The sequence below is a fragment of the Anas acuta genome, chromosome 2 (genome assembly GCF_963932015.1).
Source record: "Anas acuta chromosome 2, bAnaAcu1.1, whole genome shotgun sequence".
Classification (NCBI taxonomy): domain Eukaryota; kingdom Metazoa; phylum Chordata; class Aves; order Anseriformes; family Anatidae; genus Anas; species Anas acuta.
The window spans coordinates 100,052,212-100,066,425 of NC_088980.1; the positions used below are offsets into that span (position 1 = coordinate 100,052,212).

General features: G+C 34.5%; 1 protein-coding gene across 5 annotated transcripts in view; it reads left to right on the forward strand.

Annotated features, from left to right (window-relative positions):
- The window catches only part of RTTN (rotatin), an 83,832-nt gene that overhangs the window by 39,328 nt on the left and 30,290 nt on the right, over positions 1–14,214 (forward strand). For all 5 annotated transcript variants that reach the window (XR_011092881.1, XM_068671381.1, XM_068671380.1 and 2 more), the window contains exons 24-32: positions 190–378; positions 1,724–1,963; positions 4,308–4,452; positions 6,011–6,165; positions 7,284–7,503; positions 8,148–8,276; positions 9,811–9,918; positions 10,570–10,728; positions 10,897–10,968. Coding sequence is in view for 4 of the 5 variants with exons in the window: in XM_068671381.1 (XP_068527482.1) it covers positions 190–378; positions 1,724–1,963; positions 4,308–4,452; positions 6,011–6,165; positions 7,284–7,503; positions 8,148–8,276; positions 9,811–9,918; positions 10,570–10,728; positions 10,897–10,968 (1,417 nt within the window). In the remaining variant the exon portion in view is untranslated. The remainder of the gene's footprint in view (positions 1–189; positions 379–1,723; positions 1,964–4,307; positions 4,453–6,010; positions 6,166–7,283; positions 7,504–8,147; positions 8,277–9,810; positions 9,919–10,569; positions 10,729–10,896; positions 10,969–14,214) is intronic.

The following is a 14,214-nucleotide window of genomic DNA, read 5'->3' on the forward strand; positions in this document are numbered from 1 at the left end:
GGAAACATTAAATGTTAAATCCAAAGTTGTCTGCACTTTTAAGTGTTAAATGTGGAGTTTTTTCTCCCAGCCTTTTATTCTATAATAAAGTTTTAAGAACTTTTATTTATAAAATTTAAAAGCTTGCTTAAATAGAGCATTTAGTAGTTGTTTGTATGTTTAATTGTTTGTTTACTCATTTATTTTAAGATATCATCTCCCAGTCAAAATCACTGCTCATCATGCAGTTAGCCCTAATTGTGTTGTGGTGCCGTTGTCTTCTGAGTGCTTGGCTATGAAACCTGTGTCAGATATGCTAAAGATGGCTTGGAATCTGTCGTGGTACCATGGGGTTGAGAACCTATTGCAACTGACAAACTATGAGAAGCAAGCAGAAACGTGAGCTATTCTATCTTGATTCTAAATCCTAATATATTTCAATTATCTTACTGTTCCTTCAAGTTTAAATGAATTTCCAAATTGAAACAGCAGTTCAAGCTGCTTATGGTTTGAGAATGCTATCTTCTAAATGTAAATGATCACATCCCAGGAGGTTGTAGATGTTGTCATAGCTAATGTTTTACCTAAATTGTATTTAAGCAAGAAATTTAGAGCTTTATCCAACTTTTACTGGGGGTTGGACTCCTTTCACACAATTTTAAACAATAAGACACTTAAATTTTGCACCAACATGTGAGAGAACTTCTTCACAGTGAGGGTGACAGAGCACTGGAACAGGCTGCCCAGGAAGGGCGTGGAGTTGCCTTCTCTGGAGATATTCAAGGCCCATCTGAATGCCTACCTGGGCAACCCTGCTCAAAGGAACCTGCTTTGGCAGGGGGTTGGACCTGTTGATCTCTCAAGGTCCCTTCCAATCCCTACAATTCCATGATTCAGTGAAATTCTTCTATTTTTTCATTATGCTTTTTTTGTTTTTAAGGAGCTGTCTTTTATCCCCCCCCCCCCTTCATCACCTCATCACCGCATGACCTGTATTTTCTTCTCTCTTTCTTGGCAAATTTAAATTTTAAATAATTATTCCTTTTAATGGTAATAATACCTGAGAATCATCATAGATAGTCAAGAAAACTCTTTACATCCTTTAGTTAGCTCTTGGTTAGCATGGTTTCTCTTTGAGAGTGTTTCGTACACAGTCTTAAAATGTGATTTAATAGGACTGAAATACTTGTTTCTATGTTTCTGTGCATCTTGACAATATTTAATTTTTTGCTTCTGTCCTTTAAGGGGTCCTACAATTTTTATGAGTAAATAGAATGGTTCTGAGCCAGAGGTAACTTTACAGTCATTGGTTTGATAAACTAATTTTATTTTAAATTGCCTTAATCAAAACCATAGCAATTTCTTAAAGAGATGATGGTATAGTCCAAAAAGCCAATATCTACAATACTGTGGAGGAAGAGTTCATTACAAACCTTGTAAATAGCACTTTTCAAATAACTTTTTGAGAGGTGCCCTCATACCAAAGAACCTAAAGAACTGAGGATTTGAATGTAGTGGGGTGGTTTGTTGTTGATAATATGTGGTTGTGGGTTTTTTAACTTCCCTTTTTTTTCTTTTTTGGGCAAAAAAGAAAGGGGAAGGGATTGGTTAACAAAAATACATTTTTTAAGGCATTTGAGAGTTTTGTCTTCTCATCTGAACTGGAAAGTGAAGGAGTCAGCACTCACTGAAATAATTTATAAAGATACTAGCTGTTAATCATTTTTCTCTTATGCCTTTTCAGATTTTTAGACATGCTAAAACTCTCCTCAGAAGACCTTCTTTTATTGAAAATAACTCACACAACCTATGGACTGCAGGACTGTCTTAATTCAATCATTCAGGCAGTATCCCACAGAGATGTTAGGGCTGCACTCACTAGGCTGAGTTTTTATGTTCTGAATGACAGACTTGCTTTAAAATGCATCTCTGGGTCTTGTCGAAACACTTTGAAGAGCTTTGTTTGGCAAAAAGCAATAAATAGGTAAGCATACTGACTACAAAAATGAATTAAGGGTAAGATTTTTAAACTGTAAATTTCATAGTTTTCGTATCTTCAACTTAATAGAATTGATTTTTTTATTCTGATTGTGCATGTAGTCAATCAGAATGGTCTCATGGAAAAATATTGTGTGATCCTATAATTGAATTCAGTTTCTTTGTACTTCCAAAAGCTGATAGAAGGGACTAAGCACAGATTAAACAGGTAATAATGTTGACTTAGGTTGTATGTTGTTTTAATTACTTTTTTAAATTTCTGATTTTCTGAGTGTTTGGTTTGTGCATGGCTTTTCTTTGTTTTAGGAGTAAAGTAAAACTACTCGTAAAATGCATTATCTATGTGTTTGCAAATAGATCTTTAACAGCACAGAAAGAGATTTGAAAGCAAGCATGACTTTGTTCTGGCTGCACCAAACATAGCTGGAAGGCATGTGAGTGTCATGCTGAATCTGAATATAATCTGAATATAATCTGCATCTCAGCAAGGGTTATTCATTGCACTGCAGTTTTCCACTAGTTCTCACCCTGCAGCTCAGGTTAGAGCTCTTGTGATTCAAAGTATAAGTCCACTTAATTCTAATTGGCATTAGGAAGTGTTGCCTGAACTACAGCACAAATTCTGTTTACTGTTCTGTGGGGCTTTTTGAAAATGACTGGATTGGTATATGAGAGGAAAGCAGTGGAGATGTTCTGCCTTGATTTCAGTAGGTTTTCTGACACCATTTCCAATAAGATTCTCATAGACAAGCTGATGAGGTATTGGCTAGATGGATAAAACTGATTGAAAACTGGCTGAACAGCTGGGCCTGGAGGGTGGTGATCAGTGGCATGAAGTGTAGTTGGAGGCCTGTAATTGGTAGTGAATTGCAGTAGTCAATAATGGGTCCAGTCCTGTTCGATATATTCATTAATCATCTGAAGGATGGGGCAGAGCGTATCTTCAGCTTTTTTTTAATGTTATAAAACTTGGAGGAGTGGCTGGTATGCCAGAGGGGTCATGCTGCCATCTAGGAGGACCTCGACAGGCTGGAGAAATAAGCTGACAGGAACCTTGTGAAGGAGATGTGCAAAGTCTTCCACCCAGGGAGGAACAAACCCACGCACTTGTATATGCTGGGTGCTTACAAGCTGGGAAGCAGCTCTGCAGAAAACACTCTTGGGGGTCCTGGTAGACACTAAGTTGAACATGAGCCAAGAGCGCTCCCTAGTGGCAAAGAAAGCTAGTTGTATCCTGGACTGCATTAGAATGAGTGTTGCCAGTCAAGGTAGGTGATTCTTCTCTACCTTACTTGTAGGGAACTTGATGAAACCTTACTTGTAGTACTGTGCTTATGGGCACCCCAGTACAAGAAAGACATGGGCATACTTGAAGGAGCCCAATGAAGGGGCAATAAGGTGAAAAAGGGAATGGAGCATCTCTTGTGAAGAAATGCTCAGAGAGCTGGGACTGTTTAGCCTAAAGAAGAGGGGAGTATGGGAAGGATCTCATCGATGTGTATAAATACTTAAAGGAGGTTGCAAAAAAGATGCAGCCAGCCTCTTCTCAGTGTTGCCCAGTGAGAGGACAAGAGGAAATGCTCACAAATTGAAACACAGGAGATTCTGTTTAAACACAAGGAAACACTTTTTGACTGTGTGGGTGATGGAGCACTTGCACAGGTTGTTCAGGGAGGTTGTGGAATCTCCTTTCTTGGCTGTCTTCAAAAGCCGCCTTAACAGGTCGCCCAGGACCATGTACTTGGTGTCTACACTTGAGCTAGATGTTTTGGTGTCTACGCTTGAGTCACTTGGACCAGATGACCTCCAGAGGCCCCTTCCAACCCTTAGCAGTTCTGTGATTTTTGTAATTGATGTATGCAAAAATAGCAAAACATAAGAACACAGTATTTATAATAAGGATACTTTTTTTCTCCTTCCTTTGACTCTGTTCAGATTTTTCTTTGTTTTCCCATATGTAATTCTATGTCTACATACGGTCGTGTTGACATTTAGCAGTAGTAATTGTCTATAATAATACCTAATACGTGTATATATACTATATGATGTACTGCATATTATATGTAACATATAATCATATATGAGTATGATTTGTTAAATATATTTGACATTTTTTGTGAGATGTATATATAGTACAGGCGCTTTAAAATAACTGAAAAATCTATATTTACTATATGTAAATATGTCATATTTATATTTACTGTAGGTAGTTCCACATTTGTTATAGCCAACTGCATATTTCTAAGTTAACCCAGCCCTGTTAGGCTGAGATATTAAACTGTCTTAATTCCCTACAAGTACAAAGGTATATATCTTGGTTTTCATTGCAGGTTTCTGCAAGTGCTTCCAGCTTCTGCTGAGGATGAAAAGCTTTTGGTAGATGTCCTAAGATTTTTAAACAAATTGTGTAGAGAGCAGAGAGCAAGCTTGGAGGTAGACCATCTAAAGTGGATCATGAAGTCATTGCTTAAAAATGTAAGAAGATACCTAGAGTAAATTCAGCTGTAGACTGTACAAGATGATATAACTCTGAACTGGTTGGTTGGTTTGCTTGTGGTGAGCTGCTCAAGGAAAAAAACTTTTCTCAACAAAGCCAAGAAATAGCCAGATCTTGTAGTATTACTGTGCTACTTTATCTGTCCTACATTTTTAAGTGTTTGGAAAAGTTGGCTTTGAGCAAGAGTAAATTCCTTCTCTCCTTTACTTGTTATATGATTTTCTTTCTTTAAATTCTAATATTATATTTGTCAGATGTAAACAACATTTATGTGTGTGTTTGTCTTGCTCTGGTGTAGGTAACTGTAGTAAAATATTTAGAGCCTTATTAATGTTAATATATATGTGAAATGTTAATAGTTATCTATCCATAAGCTTTATGCATAGCTCTTCATGTACATATGTGTACTTATATACATTTATATCGTTAGTTAAATATTTGTACGTATATACATGTACATACCCATATAGCTGAACGTGTATAACTGTGGTATGGTTAACTACATTAACTATGTATATTGTATTATCTATATAACTTAAAGGATGAGGTTCCATATTAGAACCTTCTGCATGACAAAGATATAAATGAACATTATCTGTAGTGAATTAAGAACAAGAATTGAAATAAGACAGGAGTTCTTGTTTTCAGAGTCCGTCAATTTAGTTTTGATTTTAAATGGTTGTAATATGTTTAAGTAAAATATTTGTATAATCCTGAGGAAGTTCAATTTATTTTTATATTTATATAGGCTAGTGTATATATATAAAGGCAAGTATAATATTGAAATAATTTTTTTTCCTTTCAGGTTTTTGACTTGTGTGCTTTAGGTTTGAGATGTCTAATGTTGTTCTTTTAAGATGTGTAAAACTGAAAAGTATAAAATAGGACATTAAGATTAAGAAAGCAATATAAAACAATTTCTATTATATTTGTCAAAACATAATTCAATCTTGCTGTATAAAAACAATAGTTAGATGCCAAGGATAAAAGTAGTGACTGCAGTTGTTTAAGTTTTTGTTGTGAAGAACAGTATTTCACAAAGCAAGGGCATAGTGTCCTCAAAGTGAGATCACTCAAAGTGAGATCACATGGTTTACATATCACATGTTAAGAAAAGTACTGTCTCTGTGCTTTTGCCTTTTCTCCTTTTAAAATACTGTCTAAACATTAAGAACAAAATACTAGTAATCCTCTTTCCATTATGTATAGAATTGATGTACTTTAATGTATATGATTAACTGGGAAACCTATAAAATTAACCAAATCTGGCTAATTAATAACAGGAGATTTTAAAGGCTTTAACTGTGGATTATTTTATGATATTTAGTAGATTCAAATGACTGGTTATTATAGGAAAACTTTACTTTTTTCTTTTTTTTTTTTAAACAGAAATAATTCTTATTAAAATAATTGTGGAATTTGTGATTTATAATATGTGTGATTTAAAAGCACTGAATAAAAAATGGCTTGTGTGTGTGTGTTAAAATAGAATTTAAACAACGCATTATGTGACTGTATTTTATTATTTTCTTTTAGAAGCCAAATTCCCTTTTGGGCCTTCTTGTGCGACCAGAATCCCAAGTGCAGGATGAAATAGATGAAATACAGACTGCTGTCAGGCAGCAACTTGATAAAGAACTCATTCGTCTTTTTAACTCATTGTTATTTTGCTCAATGTCGGTGACTGACAGGTAGAGTTTAATTCTGTTTAATTCTGGCTGGGAATCATAATGCGTGGTGCTACTGTATCTCAGTGAGAGTTGGAATGTAATTATACCATGGTACAGTCATGGTAAATCTGAAAAATGGAGTAGTATACTCCTCTTGAAGTAAAGATTGGCATTAGCTAGGCGCTTTCACATTAAAATTAGGTAATTAAGAAACTTGGTAGGCTATGCACTAGTGTACTAGGGTATGCAGTTTTTCAACAAATAATAAATTGATGGTATTGAGAAGATGAGCTGTTTCTCTTTCACTACTGGAAATTTGCACGAGCTAATGATAATTTGGTTGATTTTGTAGTAGTTATTAATAGGAAAGTAAAACACTGGAATATTAACAAATAATTATTTTCACCCAACTCATTTTTGCCCTAGAGTATATCAGAGTATATCAGATCACATTAGTCAGCTTCTCCCAGCATGAAGTTCCAACCTTTTTCTGTTAGTCAAACAAAGACAGAAATTAATTTATATTACTTTATCTCTGAGTTTATAAAATATTTCCCACAGTAAACCTCTCTATCCAAGTGCATGCGAGGAGATGCTAAAATTGCAACATAATATTTGTTTAGCTAAGTACAACAAAATAACTGTTTGTAAAGATACTTTTAGAATGTTATCTTTTCCATTCTTCCCAGTTACTCTTAAAAGAAAAAATAATATATATTCATAAAATAATTGGCAGCTGGAAAAATGATTATAGAAATCCCTTCCAGTTTTGTCTTGTACTTGCAGGAAATATTTTAAAATTTGTCTCTTGAACCAGAATGAGCATAGCTATTAAGCTTTGTGACTCTGCTGAGAGACTCTTTTGAAAACCTCTTGCTCTTTTGTACGTTCATTAGTAATTAGAGTTCTATTTCACTTGTCCTTTTTTTTTTGTTAAGCTGTCCTGTTATAAGCATTTACAATATTAATTTAAGTCCATGTTATTTTCCTCATTAGCCAGTAGTAACTAACTGAGATGCTGAGACTCACAGACTAACAGCAATTAGAATGATGCATCAGCCTCTTGTAAAAACAATTTATTATAATAGCTTCATGCTGACAGTTGATACATTTTTTTTTTCTTTTTACAATTAATCCAGAGAGGGCTTGGAACTTGCTGGCTCTTTCAGAACTGAGCTGGCTCTGAAGCTGCTACAATGCTTACGGCTAACAGATGCACCACATTTTTATGGACTTCCCTTACTGGAGAGAACATTGCAAGGAATGGTTCATGTTACTGCACTGCCAGACTGGAGTGCATATTCTGCTACAGTTGAACCTGTCACAATTTGTAAGAAATATTTAACAGGTCTTCTTGAGGTAAGTAGGTTATGCTATAATCTAACTTTTTATCTGAGTACTTGTAAAACACTGTGTAACTAATTACATCATAATTTTTATACGGTACTTCTAGTGAATATCATTGTTCTGAAAGGTACTTTTCTTTCTCATAAGTAAATAGCTAAAAATGTAGATCATGTTGAGTGATGCGTACTTTAAAAATAAATAAATAGAAATTGTTATCTTACAATGGTTAGTTATATTCCTTGTGCCTTCATCTCCTGCTTAAGAGTTACTGACAAGAAAGCTCAAATGGGTGTTGTTTTTTTTATAACTAAAACACTAAGAGTGAAATCCAAGATATGTTCCCGCAAGCAAAATCCATGTGTGAAAGGGCATGAAGGGTAACAGTAGTAGCTCTTAAGCTACTTTGTTTTATGTTTTTATTTATATATTTTTTGCTATATAGTTTGGTTTTTAGTTGCCTCTTCAATAAGCTTCAGATGTTTAACTATATAAGAAATCAAAGTATGACTAAGTGATTTAAATATATTTTTAAAATCTAGCTGAAAGCGTATATTTGATAATGTTCGCCATCTTTCTGTAAGTTTCTGTTTTAGTTTTGTACGAGTTTGTACTCTACCTGTATGCTGTTTACCATGAACTTTATCCCATACTACCAGGTCATCTCATCGTTTTATGTTGAATGGGGAGGAAATGCTATGTCCTTCATGGGAAAAGGTGTTACAAAAAGCACAGTTCTTTGCTTGCTTCACTTATCTCATGAAATGATGGCTCGAGCCAAGGATATGGTGAGTGGTGCACAGATATGGTGCAAGGATATGGTGAAGGCAAGGATATGGTGAGGCTATGCACAGATATATTGTAAGAAAGTATTAAGTACATTGCAGAAAGACTGCTACCTCTAATCATGCTACCTCTTAAATCATAAGTGCATGGATGAAAGACTGGATGTGATCCTTTATTTATTCATTTATTTCTGTCATACATAATATGTATAGTAACATACTGAACAATGACGTTTTTGTGGCTATAAGTCATAATCTGTGTCTACAACAGTGTTAATGTCTATACTGCTGATAACTTCTGTTCTTAAAGTTTTAAATCCTATCCATGGTTTGCAATCATGTGATTTAGTGTCAGATCTTACGGAGAAAGGTATACAAAGTTAGCTGCCTTCCTTTATGCAATCAGTGTTATACAAGAAACGTCCTGGATAACTGTGATTTTTTTAAAAGTTTTTAATACCAACTTAAAACGTACAGTGTAGTGACTTGAAATAAAAAGTAGTCAAAATCCAGTTGTTTTTCAAATTTTATTTTGCTCACTAGCGGCATTATGAACCATTGTGGTCCTTCATTATTTACAGAACTACCTTGTAAAGTTGAGCGTAAGATCCTTTAGTTCATACTGATGGACAGAAATGACTATCAGGTGTTTGTAGAAGTACTGAGAAACAGACCATGTACTCAGTATGCAATATTTTGTTTCCTTAGCTGTTTTGTTACTGCTTTATGATCATACTTTGCTGACCTTGCCTATGTTTTGTATTTCACTTTGTATTTTAATGCCCCACCCCTTCCGAATTCAGGTATTATAAGAGACTATGCTTACTGTTGTTAATACTGTATGTATTGAAGATCCTTGTAAAATACACTGCTCTAAGAGAAGCATCCAATGCTGTCATCTACTGTATAAAAATATACAGGTCTGAGATGGCAAGAAGATACATCTATAAAATTTTAGGTATCGTGGTTCATTATGAACTTAATTGTGCAATTTTATGGCTAAACAAAGCACTTTGCTGGTCTGGATTTTTTGATCTGAAGTAAGAACTGAGTTTGCAAAGTCAAGTATGATTTCATGGAATCTGCAGCTACTTAAAACATGTACATGGTAGTCTGCGTAACTTTATTTAACTGTATGGCAAGTGCTCAAAGGAAAAGAATAAATTATGATCAAAGAAATAATTGCATGTTCTTATTTGGCAATTTCCTGGACACCTATGATAATAAAAAAATGTTTATAATGAGCAAAAATAAAAAATGTAAGGAGTAATACGTGTAAAATTCAAGTGAAATATTTATTCTGTCTTTAACGCTGCTATCTTAATCCTATGAAGAAGTAGGATTTAATTTTATTCAATAGGTGAAGTCAACAAGTTACATGCATGTTTATAGAGGCAGAATCAAAATCTTTTTCCTGGAATATCAGTGTTGTGTGCATTTAAAGTGGTTTAGTATGCAGTTGATAACTTAGTCTCAGACTGGCATAGCGTTAAAAGATTTATAAAATAATTCCATACTTTCTCTGTTTTCTGATCAGGACTGGATATCCCTTTGGTCTTTGCCTTACGATAACAGTGAAGACCAACTTCCTTCTCACCTAGGTCTGGCATGGCTGGTTCCTTTATGGGTAGATAGAGACCCTGAGGTTAGTTAATGTAATGTTGATACCTTATTTTGACACCTAAGTATTTACAACTTTTTTGGTTGATTAATTTATTCAATATTGAAAGTACTGTTTTGTATGATTTTAAATGTTACTAGCTATATTCTAAATAACAATAGCAGTAAAGTAGAGGCAGTATTTTCATGTGAACATTTTCTGTGAAATCCTTCGCTTTATCTTCAGTCTTCTGTCCTCTCATTAAGTCACTCGTGATAGTGATTCATAAGCAGTTTTCATCAGTGTTGCTTATGTTTAGCTCCAAAACAGAAGTAGATATCTGTACTATAAGTTTAGAGCAATTGTATTTGATGCAAATCTGTTAATTATGATTTTTTATCAGAACTACTTTTAAATGGTTTAATGTTAAGATTATTGAATATTTATTTTTGGATACGTTTGACTATTCAGAAATAAATTTTATTAGTTTTATCATTTGTATGTACATGTAGTTGTGATTATGAGTATAGGGCAAGATCAGTACAGGACAATAATTTACTACTTTTTAGACAATTCCTTCTAAGCTAGAGATTCAGTTGATACAATAATAATTTAAAAGACGTGTTTAATAAGTGTTTTAAGAATACGTGTTTACTGTAAGAAATGTCACTTTTATATTTTACTTATATGTACTAGGTCAGATTCACAGCACTTGGAATAGGATCAGCTCTTACATCTCTTGAAGCAGGATGTATTGCTTTAGCAGAAAGTTGCCAGAACATTTCAGGAGGGCTATGGGGAACAGTGATAAACATCCTTCTGGACCAATCTGAATGTAGCATGGTACGCAGGGAGGTATGTTTCTTCTGTCTTATTTTTTTTTTTCAACATGAACATGGAAAATTTTTGTTCTCACATATGTTTAAAGTGATGGAATAATATAGAGACTGTGCTGTTCAATCTGACGTGTTTTATTGAACTCTGATGACTAGACTGCAGTATTGATGATTTAATTTCTTTTAGGCTGCTTTTATTCTACAAAATCTTCTTGTGATTCCAATTCCTACTGAAGAAGTGAAAGATTGTGTTTGGCAAGTGAGTAACTACTGATGAGAAAGTTCATACTTTCACAGAGATGAATTATTTGTCATAAAAACTTAATGCACTATATCTGTATTTAATGTCTGAGGTGACGTTTTGGAAAGAAATACATGAGTAGACAAACTTCCAACTTCCAGCAAGTTCAAGAAAGTTAGATTGTTTAGTATCTTAGATCATGTATGTACCATATCTTATATAATGTCTTTAATCTCCTAGGAAACTTACTTGCTTACATAGTGTCATTAATGTTTTAAAATAGAAATTGGTCTTTTTTTTTCTGCCCACACTCAGAATGCAACATGATTTGAAGTGTGTGAAGAAGAAATTCTGAAAATGTAGTGTTTATAAAATGTTCTGAAAGAAATATGAGTGGCAAGAAACAATGTCCTAAAGAAAGATGAAGTAGCGAGCAGCTTGCTGTAATTTAATCTAAGAACATACTCCCTTGCTGAAAGTAGGATGAGCTACAGCAGATTGCTCAGGGCTGTGTCCAGTAGGGTTGCAAATATTTTTGAACACTCGATGATCCTTGTGGGTCCCTTCCAGCTCGGTATATTCTATGATAGAATTCATATGGAAAGGAATCACAGAATTCATAATCAATTCATAGTTGGAAGGGACCCACAAGGATCATCAAGGCCAACTCCTGTCTTCACACAGGACCACCCAAAGGTCAAACCAGATGTCTGAGAGTGTTGTCCAAATGCTTCTTGAACTGCAGCAATCATGCTGCTATGACCACTTCACTGGGGAGCCTGTTCCAATGCCCAACCACCCTTTGAGCAAACAATCTTTTCCTAATATCTGACATGGACCTCTGCTTCATGACCTATTCAGGTCCTATTGCTGACCACCAATAGAAGAGATCAGAAAGCTGTAGGTTGCCATTTAAGCCTCCCCTCAGTCTCCTCTTTTCCAGGCTGAACAAACAGTGATCCTCCTCATCTTCCCCTCTATTCCCCTCATCTTCACCATCTTTGTAGCCTTCCTTTGGACACCCCTGTAATAGTTTTATGGTCCTAATAGTTCTTATAGTCTAACAGTTTTATGGCCTTGTTGTATTGTGCTGCCCAAAACTACACAGTACTCGAGGTGAGGCTGCACCAGCACAGAGCAGAGTAGTGATGATCACTTCCCTGAACTGGCTAGCAATGCTGTGCTTGATGCACCCCCAGGATATGGTTGGCCTTTTGGCTGCCAGGGCACACTTCACTTACGTTCAACTTGCTGTCAGCCAGAACTCCCAGATTAATTTCCGTGGGGCTGCTCTCCAGCTTCTTGTTCCCCAGCCATCTTTTCTTTACATCTGATTATAAAGTAATAATGTTCAAGTAGCCTGTAATCTCTGGCTTGTTTCAGTCTTTGGTTACTTAAAAATTAATATTGTACCAATATAAATAATAATTATTTAGTAGCAGGGGATTTGCAAGGTGCAGCTATTATAACTTGTCAATATAAACTGAATTAAGAGTTGCTTTTTATTCTTTTTTAATATTTCAATGACTATGGTGAGGTGACAGAAATTGAATACAGTTGCAGAATTCTGGATGAATGCCAGTGCAATTAATGTGAGTGTTGAGTCAATTCTTGTTAAGTGCAGTTTAATGGAAATTGCTCATCTCTTAATAAGTGTTCATGCTGAAAGATATTATCAAACAACACTTTATGGTAACTGGCAAATTAAAAGTGTTGAAAATATAAACAGCAATTAAAGTTGTAAGATACCACCAAGATCAAATTCCGTAGTTCAGTTGCTTTTTTTCATCACACTGGATAATTTGCCTGTAGACCTTAATGCAAGTAAGTTCAAAGGAGACCAATTAAGTGGATCTGGGTGAATAGTAGCTATAATGTACCATAGCCCAAGTAGAACATTATTATTAAGGGATGAAAATCCCTTAGGCAAATAGTGTTGGAAAAGGAAAGGCTGTTGCTGGAGCTTGTAGGCCAGTATCTTCACATGAATGTCTATAGTGTTGCTGTTACTTGGTTGTTTTGTTTCGTAATAGTTTGTTTTGCTATGTTACTTTAAAGAGTGGCCACAGGAGACAATTTGTAATGAGTCAAGTCAACCTGTATAAAGTATTCTAAGACTGCAATGTACTACATTTTCTGAAGATTGTTTAAGTCAGACCACATTGTGAAAATAACTGATGACACTTTCAGTATACCTATAGTGCAATAAAGTGAATGGTATAGGTTTTTAAACTGGTAAAAGCAGTTACGGCTAGTAAGATTTTGACTAAATTTAACAGAATTTCCAGAGAATGCATTTGTCATTTTTGATACAGTCCAAGTATATTGCTGATAGTGAATGACTACAGTTTTATAATTCGTTTTGAGCAATTTGCGTAATTTGAATTAACACTTCCTTCTTCAAACTATTTGTCATATATAATTCTTCTTTAACTAGCATAAAAGGAAAATAGTGAAATAGTCTGTTTATATAGAATCAGAGAAAAGAGTTAGTAACCATTCAGAGCTCTGGCTATAACTTACCCTGTCATACTCAGTGGAAATGGAGGGATTGAGGGTAGATAGTCTCTTTCAAATGACTTATTTGTTGTTTATGTACCTCTGCTATCTGCTGACTACAAAGGAAAGTTTCTAACTAGCATTGGCCGCTTATTTTTCTGATAATTTTAACAAGTTTCTTAATTGAAGTTCCGCAAGATCCCTTCTAAAACTTGCAGACTGTAATTTTTTTTTTCTCACTTTGAGTTGTTTTGCCAATTAACATTTCTAATTTTATGGTCATTCTAAAACAGGTGATAGCTTAATAGGGATTTTTTGTTTTCTTCTATTACTGTAGAAAACACTGGAAAAATACTGTAATATACACAGGCAAATCAAACTGTTGATGTGGAAAACAGCTAAGGTATTTCGTTCTAGGTATAAACTCAGTTCTCTAAAATGTTTTCCCTTGAGTCAATATTTAAAAATGTCTGAAAGAAATTCTCTTTGAAGAATGTTTTTCTTTTTTAAAAAATTTTCTAAATAAATCTTTTATCATAGTAGATTGACATGGGTAGATAGTAAAAGGCAATATACTTATAAGTAGAATTAAATGAGAAATTAGAGTCGTAAAGTTTTAAATCCCACATGTTACAGCTTTCCATGGCTTTCTACTTAGATGTTACAAATTTATCAGGAGTTAAATAACAACTTCCATTTTACTAAATCATTACTGTTTTTGTAAAACTTTGATTTAGTCTTAATAAAATCTAAATCTGACTTCTA